Source organism: Lepidochelys kempii, chromosome 16, assembly GCF_965140285.1.
Source record: "Lepidochelys kempii isolate rLepKem1 chromosome 16, rLepKem1.hap1, whole genome shotgun sequence".
Lineage (NCBI taxonomy): Eukaryota > Metazoa > Chordata > Testudines > Cheloniidae > Lepidochelys > Lepidochelys kempii.
This window is the reverse complement of record NC_136395.1, coordinates 10,008,588-10,025,125: the sequence shown is the minus strand read 5'-3', so window position 1 is coordinate 10,025,125 and position 16,538 is coordinate 10,008,588. Positions and strand designations below refer to the sequence as shown.

Below are 16,538 nucleotides of genomic sequence, written 5' to 3'. Positions count from 1 at the left end.
AAAGGTACCTTATACTGGTACAACTTACTTCCCTTCCTGTACAGGAATAAGCTGGTGTAAGTACCATTATAGCAGCATCCACACGAGGAGGGTTCTATATACCAGGATAGTTTTTTGACCATATACCAGGATAGTTACGCCAGTACAATATATGCGTATAGACAAGCCCTCAAATCAGTGCAGACAAAGGCATCTCCTCCTTCCACAGGCTGCAGTTGACAGAAGTTCCGGAGCATTATTCACAGCTGCGGTTTTCCTTGCCCTACCGCTGGAAAAAAAAACTTAAGAATGGAGAGTCAGATCCTACCTGGCAACCCATCATTATCTGTAGCAAAAGCTAAAAACTCTCCCACTGGCTGCAAACATCCATTTTAGAAACTTCAGGACCCCAGAAGTCTAAGAAGAATAAAATGTAATATGAATGGGTACCCGAAGCAAAGCCCAACATGAAAGCCCAATGGGTGCAAACACAGATCTTTTAGAACACCAAGATTGGCGTGCTTCTCTCATTGAAATTACTCAACCACCAGTTTGAGCCATAAGGCCCACCCGCTACCAAACTGTCATATCCAGCAGAACAGTTCGCTCTCCCTTTCCCTCCAGGAGGAAGTCGCAGAAAGGGTTCACTTTGCATTTCCAACTTCAGAAGCCATCCTGGGGTGGAAGGCGAGAAAAAGACACACAAAATAAAGTTCACTCCCCCAGCCCAAATGAGTGTGATTTCTTGGAGCGGAGAGGCCCTTGCTCAGGATCACAGCCTCTTCAAACAACACTTTGTGTCATCTGTTAGTTGTCTTGACCAAGTAGCACTACATTGACTCCTGCAAGCTGAGAAACAGACAGGGAGAAAGGGGGAGGGAGAGAGAAACAAAAACAAAAAAAAGAGAGCAATCTAGGGCCAGTTCTTCTAATAACTACAGAAAAACCTCACCAAGACTTTACTCTTCTTGAAAATGACAAAGCGAAACAGCACAGGTCAGTACTCGAAGTCCTAAAGGTACGAGATCCTCAGAATCTATCAGCTATGGCCTAAAGGCTTCGTCCCAGAAGTATTTTTTCTGCTCTGTCATTAGGATGGAGCCTGGTCTTTTCCTTCAATCCCCAGAATTGCACTGAATTAGATCATCTTTCTCTGATCACCTCCCCCTACAGGCTGTTCCTGAGCATGCTCAGCTCGGCCTTGCACTGCCATTTCATAACTGCATTGTTTACAGACACACAGTGACCTGCCATTTTTTTTTTTTTTTACAGTAAAATAGAAGCTACTATTTGCTTCTACTAGCAACAGCTAATTCACAGCCCTGTTCAGATCCAAGTCTCTTGTTACAACCCGGATGCAGTCAAGTTCATGTCATGCAATAAAAATCCAATCTGGGGAAGAGAATTATAAACACTGGAAACTACAAATTCTAATGCTTGGGGGGGGGGGGTGTTTGTTTGTTGTAGGTCAAAATCCACCTGCTGTAAGAATTCAATCTAGCAGGCAAGAGTTAACCCTTTGGGGGGCCGGGGGGGGGGGGTGGAGGGGGAGATAGACATCGAGGGCTTCAAGGGAAAATGCCAGCCATGATTTTAGCTTCTTCAAATCACAACCATACCTCGATGTCACCTAGAAATCTAATATTCTACCCACTGTGCCATCCTCTGACAAACCTTCCCCTGAAAAAGAAAGAGTTGGGAAAACGGTATTTCCCTTGAATAAATAAGTTGGCTTCATCCCAGCAAATACAGTTTTTCCCTTTAAATGCAAAGCAGAATATTTTCACAGGCACACAGGAAAACGAAGGAGGAGGGGGAAAAGTTCCTCATTTAACACCAAGAGCTCCATGAAAAGCCTTGCAAGGCTATTAAAGCTACTCTGTGTTCCAGTTCTCTCTCTCTCCTTTTATGCCTAACCCCATACTTTACAAGTGAAAGCAGCTTCGAGTTGGGAAGAAGAGCAAATGCCAGAAGAGCCCTAAGTTTCCTCATCCTTGGAAGAAGGACAATTTGTTAAATGCTTCCTTTGCACGAGGCATTCTACTGCTCAGAATGGCAGTGACTCAGGGAACGGTGCATGTGAGACTTCCCTTACACCTTCCCCCCACCATCTTCCACCTCTATGATGGAATTTAAAGGGAAAATGAATTGCCTTGGATGAGAGGAGAGGGAAGGAACTGTCTAAACAGCTCTTATTCTGGCTCCTAGAGCATTCAAAAGCTATCCTGCTATCAACGTGGGTTTTTTTTGTTTGTTTGTTTTTTTACACATTCCTGTTAGCTTATACTGTGTATGTGTCTCACTCCTGCTGCTTTACTGACTACTGTATGTTCTGGCATGCATTATTACATACTGAGTGTACCTTCCCATTCCGCCTCACTCCCCTCTGCCTCCCACCCCAACACCACCTCAGCATAGCCAGAGACAAATCAGGCTGTCTTGCACACCACAAGAAGATCCAAAGTGCTAGAACAAGAAGTGAACTTCAAGTAAAAAGGGGGGAGGAGGTTCATTACAGAGGGAAGAAGGAAATGGGACTTAGGGAAGATCACATTACAACTTCCAGGTTCTCCTTTGTGAAGGGAATTGATTTCAAGCCTCTTTAAAATGTGCAGTAATAGAAAGGACCTCTGAAAATGATATTGAGCCGTAAGTTCGAGATTTGACGCTAAGGGTATTGACAGTAGATTGCATAGGAAGAACACAAGCTCCTTCAAGGCCCTACAGCAGTTACTACATGTTTTTAAGTGCTTCAAGTCTTCAACGGAAAGGCAACATTATTCTCTGATTCCTGGTTGAACAGAAGTCTCCACACTAGTTCCTTGACCCTTGCAAGTATCAGGAAAAGAGATGGAAGGGAAGAATTGTTTAAGATAAAACAAACAATAAAAGGCACCTGATGTCAAACCATATCTCCCTCCTCCTCTTACAAACCTGCTAGTCACAATGGCAGAGGGTCTTAAACACCTTGTTTATCTGAATGAAATATTTCCCTTCCATGGTTCAAAGAAGCATGCAATCCTTTTTCATTAGGAGATGGTACCGTACAAGAGAGGTCACACTGGCATTGGGACTCTTGCAGCATACCAGTATAACTAGATAGGTTTTCAAATGCTAGGAGAAGAGGAAAAAGACAAAACCTGCCATACAACCAGCCCGGATGTTCATGTTCCATGCAATGCCCAGATCCAAACAGCACCTCCGCACCACAAGCCCAATCCTTCAAGATACTGAGCACCCTCAATTCAAAACAACTGAAGGGTGCCGAGTGCCCTTAGGTATCAGGCCCATGGTAAGCTGGAAGTCTCATTTTGACCACCAAGGGCCTGATCTGCAGAGGTGCTGAGCGTTCCCAACTCCAGTGGAAGTGAGTAAGAGCGCCTGAATCCTACAGCAAGTCCTGACTTTCCATATGTAACTAAACATCAGCTACATTTCTGTCTCATCCACAGGAAGCTACATAGATTTATATAGATTGGACTAGCAAAAATTGGACTCGCCCATTTGCTTGGGACGAATGAAAAATAATTTTGAGGACAAGTCCAATATCATTTTTCTCTCCAGAATAACTATGGTAAAGGCAGGCAAAAAAATAGTGTGCCCGGGCTAGTAAATTTTCATGAAGTTTTTGGAAGGCTGGTTAAGCCAGGTGTACTGTAACTATAAAAACGAGCATAATGCTCAGTTTCATATGACAGGGGAAAAAAAGAAGACCTAAAAACAAACAGGTGTATGGCTATTAACCCTAACACCGCTGAAAACTGACCCAAATTTTAAAACAGAACAGAAGGTTACAGGGTGGGCATTTCAGCATCACCTTTTGAAAGCATTTGCAAGGTTTCAGTCTGCAATGCCAGACTGCCTAAAATGCTTAGGAATATTCCATCACACCGATATCATCATGGCCATGATAACATAGGAGCACTCTTAGTACCACAGTCAGTCCACGTTATCTCAGCATTTCTATCACAAGCCTACTTGCAACCCAAAACACATTCTTTCTGGACTGCAAATGATCACTCGCTTTCAGGCAGGGAATTTGTTTTTTCTTAGTACTATCTTTGGAAAAGAAACCTTGCTTGTCTCTTCCCCAACAGCTTTAATACACAGGCTCTTAATATGCATTCAAAAGAGGAAAAATGACATTCTTAAGAACATTTTCAGACTATCGCATAAACAACAGGCATTTGGAGCAGGGTGTTACAGACTGTCCATCATTTCCCCTACATTTGTAGGACAGGTTTCTTTAGGATGGTATTTTCACCTTTCTTCTTAGTAAGAGTGTGTGTGTATGTACACACGTGCGTGTGTGTGTGGGCAGTAACATTAAGCAGATTTTACAGGCCTAGATTTTACATACCAGCAGGGGTTGGTAATATCATCAATTCTGGAAGCTCTGCAACAATCAAGGGACAACACTGAAGGTCAAGGATGGAATATATATCCCCTTATACTGAAAGTCGTCATTTTTGTCCATGGTAAACTAGACCACAAGGCTCTTTACACATAATGTAAACAAAAAAGGTACATGGCAGAACTAGGTGTGAGGATTTTAGTCAACACTTTCAATAATCTGCCAGCATGATTATTTTGCCATAAAATAAAATGAAATATCAATGGTTCAATCATTCCCGAATCTGGACTGCAGGTTATTGGAAAAGGATTCTTTCCCCCACAATAAAATACAATCTTCATCCTCCTACCACCCCAAAAGCAAAACTGTAGGCTTCCTTGACATAAGGCAAGACTGTCAAAATGTTTCTAGCAAGCAAATGAAATGTGGCTGCAGGCCTCTCCTTTGTCTTTGAAAGATCAGCCTTCAAATGGTTTAAAGATTCCAGAATTTTCTCCTCTCACTTATATGAAATGGGGGGAGAGTTCAATACAGAACCACACATTTGAAAGAGAGACTCCATGCTAAAAAAAACAACCCAAAGAACTCCCCAACAAATTAGATAAGTGAAAGACTCACTGAATTTGTAGAATCTGAGTGCAAGCGTCCTTCACTGCACATAACTTAAGACCCAGAATTGTGTACAACAGTCTATTGAACAAAACATTCATCAGAAAACAGGCAGAAAGTAGGCAAAGCAAGCTCCTGAGCAGGTTACTCTCTAAATCTCCTCCTTTGAATGAAGCCCTACACATCACCCTGCATGCTGCATCCATATGTAATATATTTCTGCCGTGCTGTTCTTCCTTTCGTAGGGCAAAAAATAAATAAAAAAATCCAGCCATTATTATCTTAACTGTCTTCCTCCTCTCAAAGGTTTTGTCCTTTACTACCTGACAACAGTCTGTCTGCGGACACAACCTGAGGGAATCTGCTATTTATGACACATGGAGGATGGACACTAGACATTACTGTACCTGCAGACATCTGTTGTCTTCTTTTGATGAAGACTCAAAGAGTTGCATATTCCAGATCCTCATGAACAGTGATTCAGTTTCTGCTCATGTGATAAAAGCTCCCTCTACAGAGTGAGCATGCCCAGTGGAGACCATTTCACTGTTCAAGCTGCAGCCATTTCACAGAGAACCTGCACACTTCAGGGCTTCCATTGGAACAACTATTATCTCAGGCATCACAGGGATACTGCCTCTGTCCTGGTACAATACACAGTTAATAAAGATAATCTGTCAGCATTCTGACATAATGCCACACCTATGACTGATCACTAGCCTGAAAAAACCTTTTAAAGCCATGCAATAATGTGTTCTGTTTCAGTGGCCTTCAAGAGTAGCTCTTGCCTACAAAAGGAGATGCTGCATATTAGCATTTAAAACTGAAGACACTCATGCTAATTATATTCTGTGTAATAAACTGTGCACCCTCTGAATGCTGAGCTAAATGCACATGGGTTAATCGGTAAATTTACAGTATCCAATTGAAAGTGAACTTGAGATCTGATATGCTAAGTTGAAGGACTGCAGTTTTTCACTTCAGGGATTCATAGTACAATATGACCTTACATAACCAGCCTTAAAAACATATCACAAAACAGAGTCACTGAAAAGAAAAGTCAATGAATGGATAGCACAGTATTAGGTGCTGCAGTTCTGAGCTGAGATCATGTCAAACCATATGATACGACTAGCTCAGCTAGCAAGGTCAAATAAGAAGTTTTAGCTTCAAAATCACAAGCAGTTTGTCTCCATTCCATTTAACAATTAAGCACAAACTCTTGGCAACCCCCATATCTGCTAAAGCTCCCAGTCAAACTGCCTGAGCAACTTACAGGAACATCTGTAAGCAAAGATCAACTGGACTGGATTCAAATGCAAGAAGTGACATATTTATCATAATACAAAATGAGGGGTTTTCTGTGCTTAATACTTCTCAGGAAAACCTCCCACAGAGAAGGGAGGGATAGGGAAGAACAGAGGAGACAAGAGAAGGAATGGAAATGCTCATATAGAATATAATGTCTCCTGTTAGTTCTTGAATATGGAAAATACAACTTTCCCATCAACTAGGACTGAAGACGTTTCTCTCAAGATTAAAACAAACACTCATTCAACTTATTGCATCACAATGGACTGAGATGAAGAGGAAAACCTAGCCTGTGTCAGACCTTAAAAATCCATAGCGCGATACTGAAATGTCCAATGATTTTATTTTCCTCAGACACTGCATAAGAATCAAGTATACTACATTTCTAGTTTTAACATTGAGCTACGAACCCATATCTGACAAGATTCCCCTTCTTTCCTCTCTTAGTGTCCATAGCAATGCATGGGACTTTAATGATCTTTTATTGTAGCAAGCTGAAAACGTAAACAGTCTCAATTTGCTCTAAACCAAGTATTTATTGCACCATTCCCCATATACAGTACATGTTAAGTTGTAATGGTTAAACAACAGCAGGGATCTTCCCTAATGCTGCATCAACTAAAACGACATTCTTTTCCTCTGTCCAAGCACTTCAGACAAGTTTCACTACCAAATGGTTAAAGTACACCAGTCTAAGCTGAGGGGATGAAATTGATAAAGAAAGAAAACTTGAGATGACAGAATAAAGCAAGGATATCACTTTCCCCCACTGGGTTTTTGTCTGATTCAGTTATAATACATCTATAATAGGATTTTTTTCTGGCCTTTCTATCAATCACTGGAAGTTGTAACGGTAACCTATTTAAGACAAAACAAAACAAAAAAACCCTGACAATTCAGACAGAAATGTTACAAAAGTTTACTGTAGTTCTAACCAAAGATGGCTTTAAAAGAGGTCTAATGTTTCCTCTATACTTCTTTATGGCATGATCTTACAAAACTAACATTAAAAATGTGGGAATGGATACAGAGAAACTCATTACAAATGCAAAGTCAATGAGCTAACTTAGTCAAAACACATTTTCAGAGAAAGCTAAAAAAAATGATACAAAAGCATGCTACAGTATTCGTTCTTTCAGTCGGCTCACTAATACAGTACGTCTTATTGCATCTCAGTGCGAGAAATGTTTTCGCTGCTAAGGTTAAAGAGACACTGAAAACAGAAGTTAATGCAAACTCCAATTTGCTTTTCAAATCTCCCCTCCATTTTGAAAGCACCTCCTCCAAAGCACTAAGCACTGATGATCCTCAGACAACATAGTGGGACGGTTTCAGCAATTATACTAAAAACTCAAGCAAAGCAATCAATTAGCATCTTACCAGGAACATTTCACAAAGTCACAATGACACTATATAAAAGGATCAAGATTATTTGTGTGTTGGTTGGTGAGGTAATGGTCAAGTTCTTTACATTTATGAAGGCAAAAGAGAAAACAATAGCTTCTAAACGGCCCTTAAAATACTGCACATACCATAAGCTGCATCACACTGGCATCGAAAAGCCAATATCCTAAAGTAACTCTGTTGTGTGCATCATGTCTCAGGAGAGAAATTGGAACTAACGTTCAATGGAATGCTGCAAGTCACATTGAGATAATCAGTTACAATACCTACGAGTGAAGTTAAACAACAGTCTTGTTCGCAGCTCTGGAGTTTAACTGTGTCCCGTCAGACCCAAACGCTATCATGTTATTGTTTGATGCCCAGGGCAAAGCTGCACTGTTGTTTTAAGGTGCTTGGTATTTGATGGAAGCTATAGACAGTGCTTCTTGCTGTTTCTTTCTTGGTCCACATGAACAACACTCCTGCTTAGGCCACATGACCTAGCTCCCTCTACAGGTTCCTATGCCACAGTAAGCATGCTCAGATAGGAGACCATTTCCTTTCAGCCTCTCTCAGTGTTGTGGAAACTGCAGCCATTTCATGGAAGCCAGGCAGTGCACAGACACAACCTCTTTCTAGACAGATCTTGCAAGACATTAAGAGGAGCCATCTTTTGCCTCTCTCTCTCCCCCTCGCATGCTCTCTCACACACACAGATTGAAGCAGAAAACTACTGACATTTCAGATGAGAAGATGGTTGAACAATTTAACTATTCAGTGACTTTACACATGTAAAATCAAGTTGAATTGATCTTTCCTTTCCATCCACCCCTCAGGAAAATCAAATCTTTCTCTAAAATGGATGTTAGTTGAATGAATTCACACACAAATTAAACAAAACAGTCATTTGTTTCCAAGTAAGGTTTTCCTTCCCCCTCCCCTTGAATTAACCTAAGTATACCCGAGAAATTTCACCCTCAAACTCTCTCTAGTGTGGACTGCCTTTCCCAGGGACAGCTTATCACTTGTTTTGTTTTTTTTAAATGTGTTCTACAGGGGACCATAAAACAACAGGAATCTTATTTTTAAACTCCTGGTTCTCTGGCCTAATTTCTGTGATTCAGAGTTTGAATATCCTTTTAGGACCTCACATTTAAAGAGAAAGACAGCAGAACAACCATCTTCCTTCACAAAGGACTCATGGTTCCTAAGAAGCTTTTGCTTAATTCACACCATTATATATGTCCTTTTCACAACAGAAATAAAAGTGGGAGGAAAAGGGAGGTTTTTCCTTCTGTGAGAAGAGCAATATTTTGCCTCCCTCTCCAATTCATACTTCACATCTACCCAGAAATGAAGTTGCTTTTCTGTCTTCTCTGAAGCTACCTTAAAAGTACGGCAAAGAGGTGATCTTAAGAGAGAGAGTAACTTTCCCTAAAAATGAGGGTGCTTCTCTTGGAACCCTTGTTTACTTTTCCATTGTTAAAAAAACTGCTCATCGGTGCCACCACAATCTCTTAGAACACCTCCTTGCTCCCTCAATGACTATTTAGGGGAATTATGTCCTAAACATAGGATGACCAGATGTCCTGATTTTATAGGGACAGTCCCGGTTTTTGGGTCTTTTTCTTATATAGACTTCTATTACCCCCTACCCTGTCCCGATTTTTCACACTTGCTGTCTGGTCACCCTACTTAAACAGAAGGCTGGATCCCTGAGCTCCCATTGATTCGAATGGGCGTGGAAGGTGCTGAATGCTCGCTCAGCACCTCACAGGAATCATAATTCGATAATATTCTGAGAGGTCAGCTTGTGAATTATGCTGCTGCAATCACATTCCACCCCACATTCTGAAAGCTGGGTGTCTTTAAAGGTTTTAAAGCCAAAAACTCAACAAGTCTGATGCTGTTGTTAGCCATTCTGAAGTGTAAAAATGCCCCGTGACTGTCTATTGAGAATGCTGTGAAACCCTACGCTGTGGTGATGCTGGTGAGATATGAGCTCTTTGGAAGATGCTCCTGCGTTTTTATAAGACTGTGCAGAATATCTCATTAATATAGCAGCCCTAGAACGAAAAGGTTAAATTTATAATGGGCAGACAGGGTGTATGTAATTCAGAACATACTGTATTCCTAACAATCCTAATTTACAAATTCCTTCAGCTTTAACATGCAGTTACTTGGCAATCAACATTTCTATTTTGGAAATGCAAAACTTCCACTTTTCCCCTTCATTTAGCTTCTGCACACAGGAAGCTTGTACTGTACAAATAAAGCTTTGCCAGGGTACCAAATGCATCATGCATATTTCACCTTCAAGAACAGAGATCCAGCTTATTGCTTTAACCACAGTAACCATTTGCTCAGCAAAGAGAAGTATTGTTATTTTTCTTTGGGAGGGGAGACGTGGCAGGGATCAAAGACATTTCAGTGGATCCACAGAGCAAAGTCATACTAGTCATGATCATAGCCTTATGTCAGTGAAGCAGGCAGTAAAGATGGCTGCTTCCATTCACTCTCACTTTTGCTGCAGCTCCATTGAAATGCTGAAGATCATTTTAGAGACAATTCTGCTTCTAAATTTCATATGTTCTTGTATTTCCCTCTACTGACCTCCCACCTAATTTTGTGGCATTACGGACAGACAGCCACATGAAAATATTATCTTTGGGATTCATCTGTTCATGTTGCTTTTATTAATTCCCCCAAATCATCAACCTCTGGTTGCAATATCACAGGTGATGGCTCTGTAAGTGATTCGGTTGACATAATGAATTTGTGTGAGGGAGAGCAGGAGGAAATGAACTCTTAAAAGCAAAGATCCTGTCTTCATGCAAATATCACTAGCAATAAAGGGAGAGAAACACACAAAGCATGATGTATACACTCAATTGTCTCTAAAAGGGACTGCTTTTCAGCAATTGCCATGAGATGGCAGTGGACCTTTAAGGCTATCTTACCTTTCACACAAACACAGTAGGAAAGTGTCACATGAGCCTTAGCCTCTGAAACTATTAAGTCAAACTTCCTCTTCCAGGAGACTTGACCATACATGATCATTTCAGCCCCAATTTTCTCAACATCAGAGACTCAGTGGGGGAGGGAGAAGAAGCCAATGAGATCAATCATGAAAAGCTATAAATATATTCCACATATGAGCCAATGAAAATGAAAGCTTTGCTTATAAACTGCATTGTCACAATCCATGTATTTCATATACACACACTTATTTTTTCCTCATACACTTCTCCACTATTAGCCCACCATCACCTATTACTAATGAGAAATGCTATATATCCAGACATGTACCATAGAGGTCTGAGGCGCAGGACAGACCTTCTGAAAGGCACTTTAAAACTGACACCAAACTTACTACAAAGTTGATAAATCAAACAAGCTATTTAATGATTGCGTCATGCTTTCCTTGTGCTCTAACAATTCTCAGCAAAGGCAATGGGAGAATTGGATGTGCAAGAAATGCAGGTTTGGGCAATAAATATGCACGTTAATTTAGGTAATAAACTGACTCATCACTCAACAGATTGATCTAACCATGTAAGGCAGTCATCTGGAACTGAGCAATAAAATCAAAACCTGCAGGTTTCACTCTTAAACAGTCACACATTAAAGTACATTATAAGGAATAACCAGAGTTGTCCTAACGAGTCAAACTCCTTTACCGGATGTAGTCTAAAGATGGACCATAATCACAGAGATTTCTGTTAATGAAAAATGCAAAATGCACTAACTTTATAATTCCAAAACTCCATTCTTCATACTGTTCTAAATCCAATACCCTCATTTGTATCTTTTTTTAGAACCAGGCTGATATGAATTTGGACAGCCAATACCATGTTCCCCATAGAGTATATACAGTATCTCAGCACTGACTAGATGTTTCTATAATCACCAAACTTCCCCCTTTCTCTACACTAAGTAAGACTGTCACTACACCTCCCTACAACAAACACTGACAGCCAATTTAAATGTTTTATTAACACTATACCATGTGGCTTGCTAGTACACCAACTGAAGTCAATCACCTCCTTCTACTGCACCAGTCAGCTGGGTGATTAAAAATCCCATGGAAAAAGCTAGCAACTGCACACCCAATGCAAAAACCCAACCCAACACAGATAACAGATTGCTGTTCTTCTCCTCAAACTTACTTGCCAACACTAAACCCTGTTGACTCCAGCCTGACAACTAGCATAAATCACCATGTCGGCCAAGGAGCAGAATATATATATTTCCCCACTTCTTGCAAAATTAGAAAGACAATTGATTTCATGGAGTTTAATTTGTTTATAATCATTTGAATGCAAAATAAAAAAGGGAGTTAGTTTTACATTCCTTTGCACTCCCATAACCCCAAACAGCTTTGGATTCAAACTGAAATGTAGATCTGCTCCTTTTCAGTGTTACAAATAATAATAATTAACAACTGAGGTTACCACAATCCTACACTGAGCGTGATCACATGTTCTCCAACATGAAGGCACAATCAGACAAATCCAAAGCCTTCGCTGCCAGCCCTGTCTCCGAGTGGCCTGCCTGTTGTTGCTTTATGTCATAACCCTAACATTAGACAGGTTCTTTCTTTATATAGGTTTGCAAGTCAGTAAAGGTCATTATTTTAAAATCCTCCACGCTGATCAGCAGGAAGCAGTTTGAAGCCATCTTATGTGAGTGGTTAACTATGCTGTTTTTGAATCAATTCCAACACTTTCCTCAAGAACCATTCCATCTGGTCTATTTACTCCCAAATCAGAATCCCTACGGAAGCCCCATGGCACGTGAATTAAATTTCCAGAATTCCCCTACCTCTGTGGTTCTGTCTGAAGAGAGCTGCTGTTTCCTTCCAGATCCTGACTTCAGGCCTATAACTCCTTCAGCCACAAATCCATCTCACTCTATGGGTGCAGCTTCCACCCTGGAGCATGCTCAGTAAAGGCATCTTCAGCCATTTCAGAGCTTTAATGAAATGTAAGCATAAGGAAGTGTCATTAGCAAAAAAGGTGCAGGATTCATCATGATCCAGTCAACCTCACTGTTTCCATCCACTGTGTCATCAAGGTTAATCTTTCAATATGTGGAATGCAGGCTGCATTTTCAGTTGTCAAGCATTATTTTAGAACAAAAGCAAGGAGAACATCTTGTCTCTGGCAAGCTTTATGCAAAAAGTAGCATTTAACAGTGACACTGAAACTAGCATATTTTCACCTTAGGCCTTTCACAGATGAGAACATTTTCATAAGAAGTCATTAAAAAATGCATTTACAGCAGACTTAAACTGATGCTTTGAGTGCACTATGCAAATAGTGCTTTTCATCTTAAAACTAAATCTACATTAATTTAGTCTATATTACCTGGAAAACTATTCCAAAGGAAAGTTACAACGCATGATGGGAAAAGAAAATTGCAACATACATCAAATTACTTTTTAAGAAACCAAACAAACAAGGATATTTGTTGTTGTCCAGTCAACCCTCAATTCATTTTTCAACACTAGTTCAGCAAAATACATTTTTTCCCTCCAAACTTCTTTACAAATTACAAAATACACAAAGTCACTGAATATTGAAGTCCATCGGGCATTTTTCACTGGCACAGTGCAAATCTTGTGAACTACTCTTCTTGTGAAAACGATGAACTTTCTTCTGTAAACCTTTACTCCTTACTGACGTGAGTAGTCCCATTAGTTCAACAGGGCTACTTACATAAGGAAAAACTAGTTGTATGAGTAACGGTTTGCAGGAATGGGCACAAAACTAGCCATTGGCCCTGACAAAGTTTTATTTTACACCCTACTCCTTATCTTGGGTCTTAGCCAAAAAACCTCTGGACACTGAAATCAGTTAACCGTCCATGCGCACCACTACTTGACACTGGGGTTTTCTATGCATCCCATAACTAACACTTCTTTAGTTCATGTACAGTGTCTACTTCAATGCAACTGTTTTGGGCCTTCGAAGAACAACCTGATATTCACAACACAGCATTTCACAGAATCCCTGGACTAGCTTAGCGGGTAACTGGGTCAGGAGAGTGCCTCTTTTTCTAAGCTAAATTTCCAAGGAGGCAAATTAGAGCCACCCGAATGACAAAAAGGGGATTCAAATATATTTAATGAAATAAACCAAGTTAAAGGTACCGTTTTCATCTATCTACAGCATACTCACATGCCAGGTGGACATTTCTCGCATGTAGCTTACATTTGGTATGCAATGAATTGACAATTTATATATACACACACGCACACAAATTCAATATAGCACTCCACAGCCAATTAGTAGTTTTTAGCTTTAACCAAATTATTTTGGGGGTAGTAAAGTGTTGATGATGGCTTCCCGTTCACTTTCAAAGTATTGACATTCACTATTCACACATCCTTTCGAGCAGAGCATCAGTGAGATGCATTTCACCATAGTATATTTTGGAGTACAACGCAGTTGGTAAAAAGAAACGGAGTACTTGTGGCACCTTAGAGACTAACAAATTTATTAGAGCATAAGCTTTCGTGAGCTACAGCTCACTTCATATCCGATTATGCTCTAATAAATTTGTTAGTCTCTAAGGTGCCACAAGTACTCCTTGTCTTTTTACGGATACAGACTAACACGACTGCTACTCTGAAACCTGTCATTATGCAAGACAGTTAGTAAAGTGACCATGATAAATTTACTATGTAAAAAGTGTGTGTTTATATCCACGCAAGCCTTTAGTTCTCCCAAAACATTTCATCATATCACCCATACTCACAAACTGAAGTAGCAATTTGGCCCCATGACACTTTCTTTATGGGGATGTGTTGTAGGTCCGTCATTTTCAGTGCAGGTCAGTGTTCTCCTTACATCATAATAGGCAAATCTAAGATATTATTTAGGTTTTAATTACACACAAATTGGCATAGCCTGCTGACGAATTCCATCCCCTCCTCCTCTCTTTACCTTTAAATTGAAGGTAATTTAAAAATAATATGCAGACCATATAATCCTGCGGCATGTCTGCTAAATGTAAGCATTTGCAACTCGTGCAGCTCAAGCATGTCAGGTTTGTTTCCTTGGAAACAAAGACCAATTTGTAAGCATTGCCTTTTTAAAAAAAAATATAAGGAAGATGCACCTGCAACTCTTGTTGATAAAAAGGAATTAAAGCTGCTTCACATACCATCAAGGTTCTTACAGAACTATCAATAGTCAGACAGTGCAGCAAGCCAATTGTTCATTAAGGGGACAGACTGGCTTGCAACTATATAAAACCCCCTTTTCAGTAGCTATCTGCCCAAGGCATTTGCTTTGTTTCCCTGGGAAGTGGTAGAGAAAGAAAGAAAGGAAATCAAGATTCAATCCCATACCCTAGACTAGGTATTCTGTTTCCAGTGGATGAGCAGACTAAGTGGGAAACCCTTAACACAGTTCCACAAGGTATGTTAGCACAGTTCAAAATACACCTGCCATCAACGCAGCTCCAGCAGAAACAGTAACCTTTCCCAGATTTGTTTTGTTAGTTTTATCTCCAAAACTTCAGGCCAAGGGCATGCATTAGGGTTTATGGGCAAAGGCAGCCTTACTACACAGTCATAACTCTTCTCGTAGGGCTGTTCATACGGAAAGGTCCTCGAGCTGAAGGCCAATGGGGGCTGCAGGAAGTGGCACAGGCCAAGGGACGTGCTGGTCCGGCCCGCCAGGGGCTTTCCCTGAACAAGCAGCGGACCGGCTTTGAGAATCACTGAGCTAGAGCCTGATCTGCCAAGGTGCTGAGCACCTGCAACTCCCATTGACTTCATCTGGAGATGCTGGGACTTGGCACCTCTGAAAATCAGGACTCAGAAAGTCGAATGAATACATATAAAAGAGCAAATAAAGTGATGGCTCCTAATGCATATTCTTCTGAAGACTGACTCAGCACAGAGTTCATCTTAAAACAAGCTGGAACTCAAGGCCAGCTTGCAATCTCTGCTTGAGTTGATGTGGGCCTGATTCTGCTCTCCCTTATATGTGTTTAAATCACAAGTAACAGCAATGAAATCAATGGAGAAACTGATGTGAGAAGCTGATGTGAGAGGAGAACTGGCCCCAGCATACCTCATATTGTTATTCTGAATGCAACCCGCAGTGTGGTTGATGCCCAGGAAATCAGGCAAGCTACAGAGAAGGGGAAAGGGATGCAACCTACAAACCTCTGTCCTATTTAAATTGTCTTTTAATGGTAAAAGCTAAGTGTTTACCTTTACTTGATCTACAAAAACAAAGCAAACCACCTTCAAGTCCTCGTAATTGATGACTTATTGTTATAGTAGATTATAGATCCCCAGAATACAGCCACATCACCAATATCTAGTAAAACTGCATTTCTTTCTTGCAAATGGAGAGCAAGGCATTGAGACCTCCGTGCCATCAATCACCTAATTTTCAACAGTACTCTGTCCAAAGCTTCAGCAAGGTTAATCTGCAACGAGTATGCTTGGAAATGTTTAAAAATCAGGCCTTCAGCTCTTATCCATCAGAGGGTTTTAGAAGAGGCTTTCTGCTTGAAAATGCCAATTTACTGATGGAACGACCTTGTGACCCACTGGAACATGCTTACAGTAGAACCCAGGCAGTAGCCTGAAGGGTAAAATTTGACATTAAAAACATGCATGTGTCAAGGGAAACTGCCCTAGATCAGTGGTTCTCAACCTTTCCAGACTACCGTGCCCCTTTCAGGAGTCTGACTTGACTTGCATACCCCAAGGTTCACCTCACTTAAAAACTACTTGCTTACAAAATCAGACATAAAAAGCACCGAAGTGTCACAGCTCACTATTGCTGAAAAATTGCTGACTTTCTCATTTTTACCATATCATTATAAAACAAAGTGATTGGAATATAAATATTGTACTTACCTTTCAAAATGATAC

At 40.5% G+C, this 16,538-nt stretch overlaps 1 protein-coding gene across 10 annotated transcripts in view; it reads right to left on the bottom strand.

Annotated features, from left to right (window-relative positions):
• The window catches only part of EHMT1 (euchromatic histone lysine methyltransferase 1), a 170,447-nt gene that overhangs the window by 104,491 nt on the left and 49,418 nt on the right, over positions 1 to 16,538 (bottom strand). For 2 of the 10 annotated variants that reach the window (XM_073313922.2, XM_073313930.2), the window contains exon 1: positions 12,461 to 12,568. The exons of 4 other annotated variants lie outside the window; for them this stretch is intronic. Coding sequence is in view for 2 of the 6 variants with exons in the window: in XM_073313917.2 (XP_073170018.1) it covers positions 5,350 to 5,412 (63 nt within the window). In the remaining 4 variants the exon portion in view is untranslated. Of the gene's footprint in view, positions 1 to 931; positions 1,104 to 5,349; positions 5,477 to 12,460; positions 12,569 to 14,398; positions 14,665 to 16,538 lie in introns of those variants that run through there. 4 more of the 10 variants (XM_073313925.2, XM_073313917.2, XM_073313927.2 and 1 more) reach the window with 4 other exon arrangements.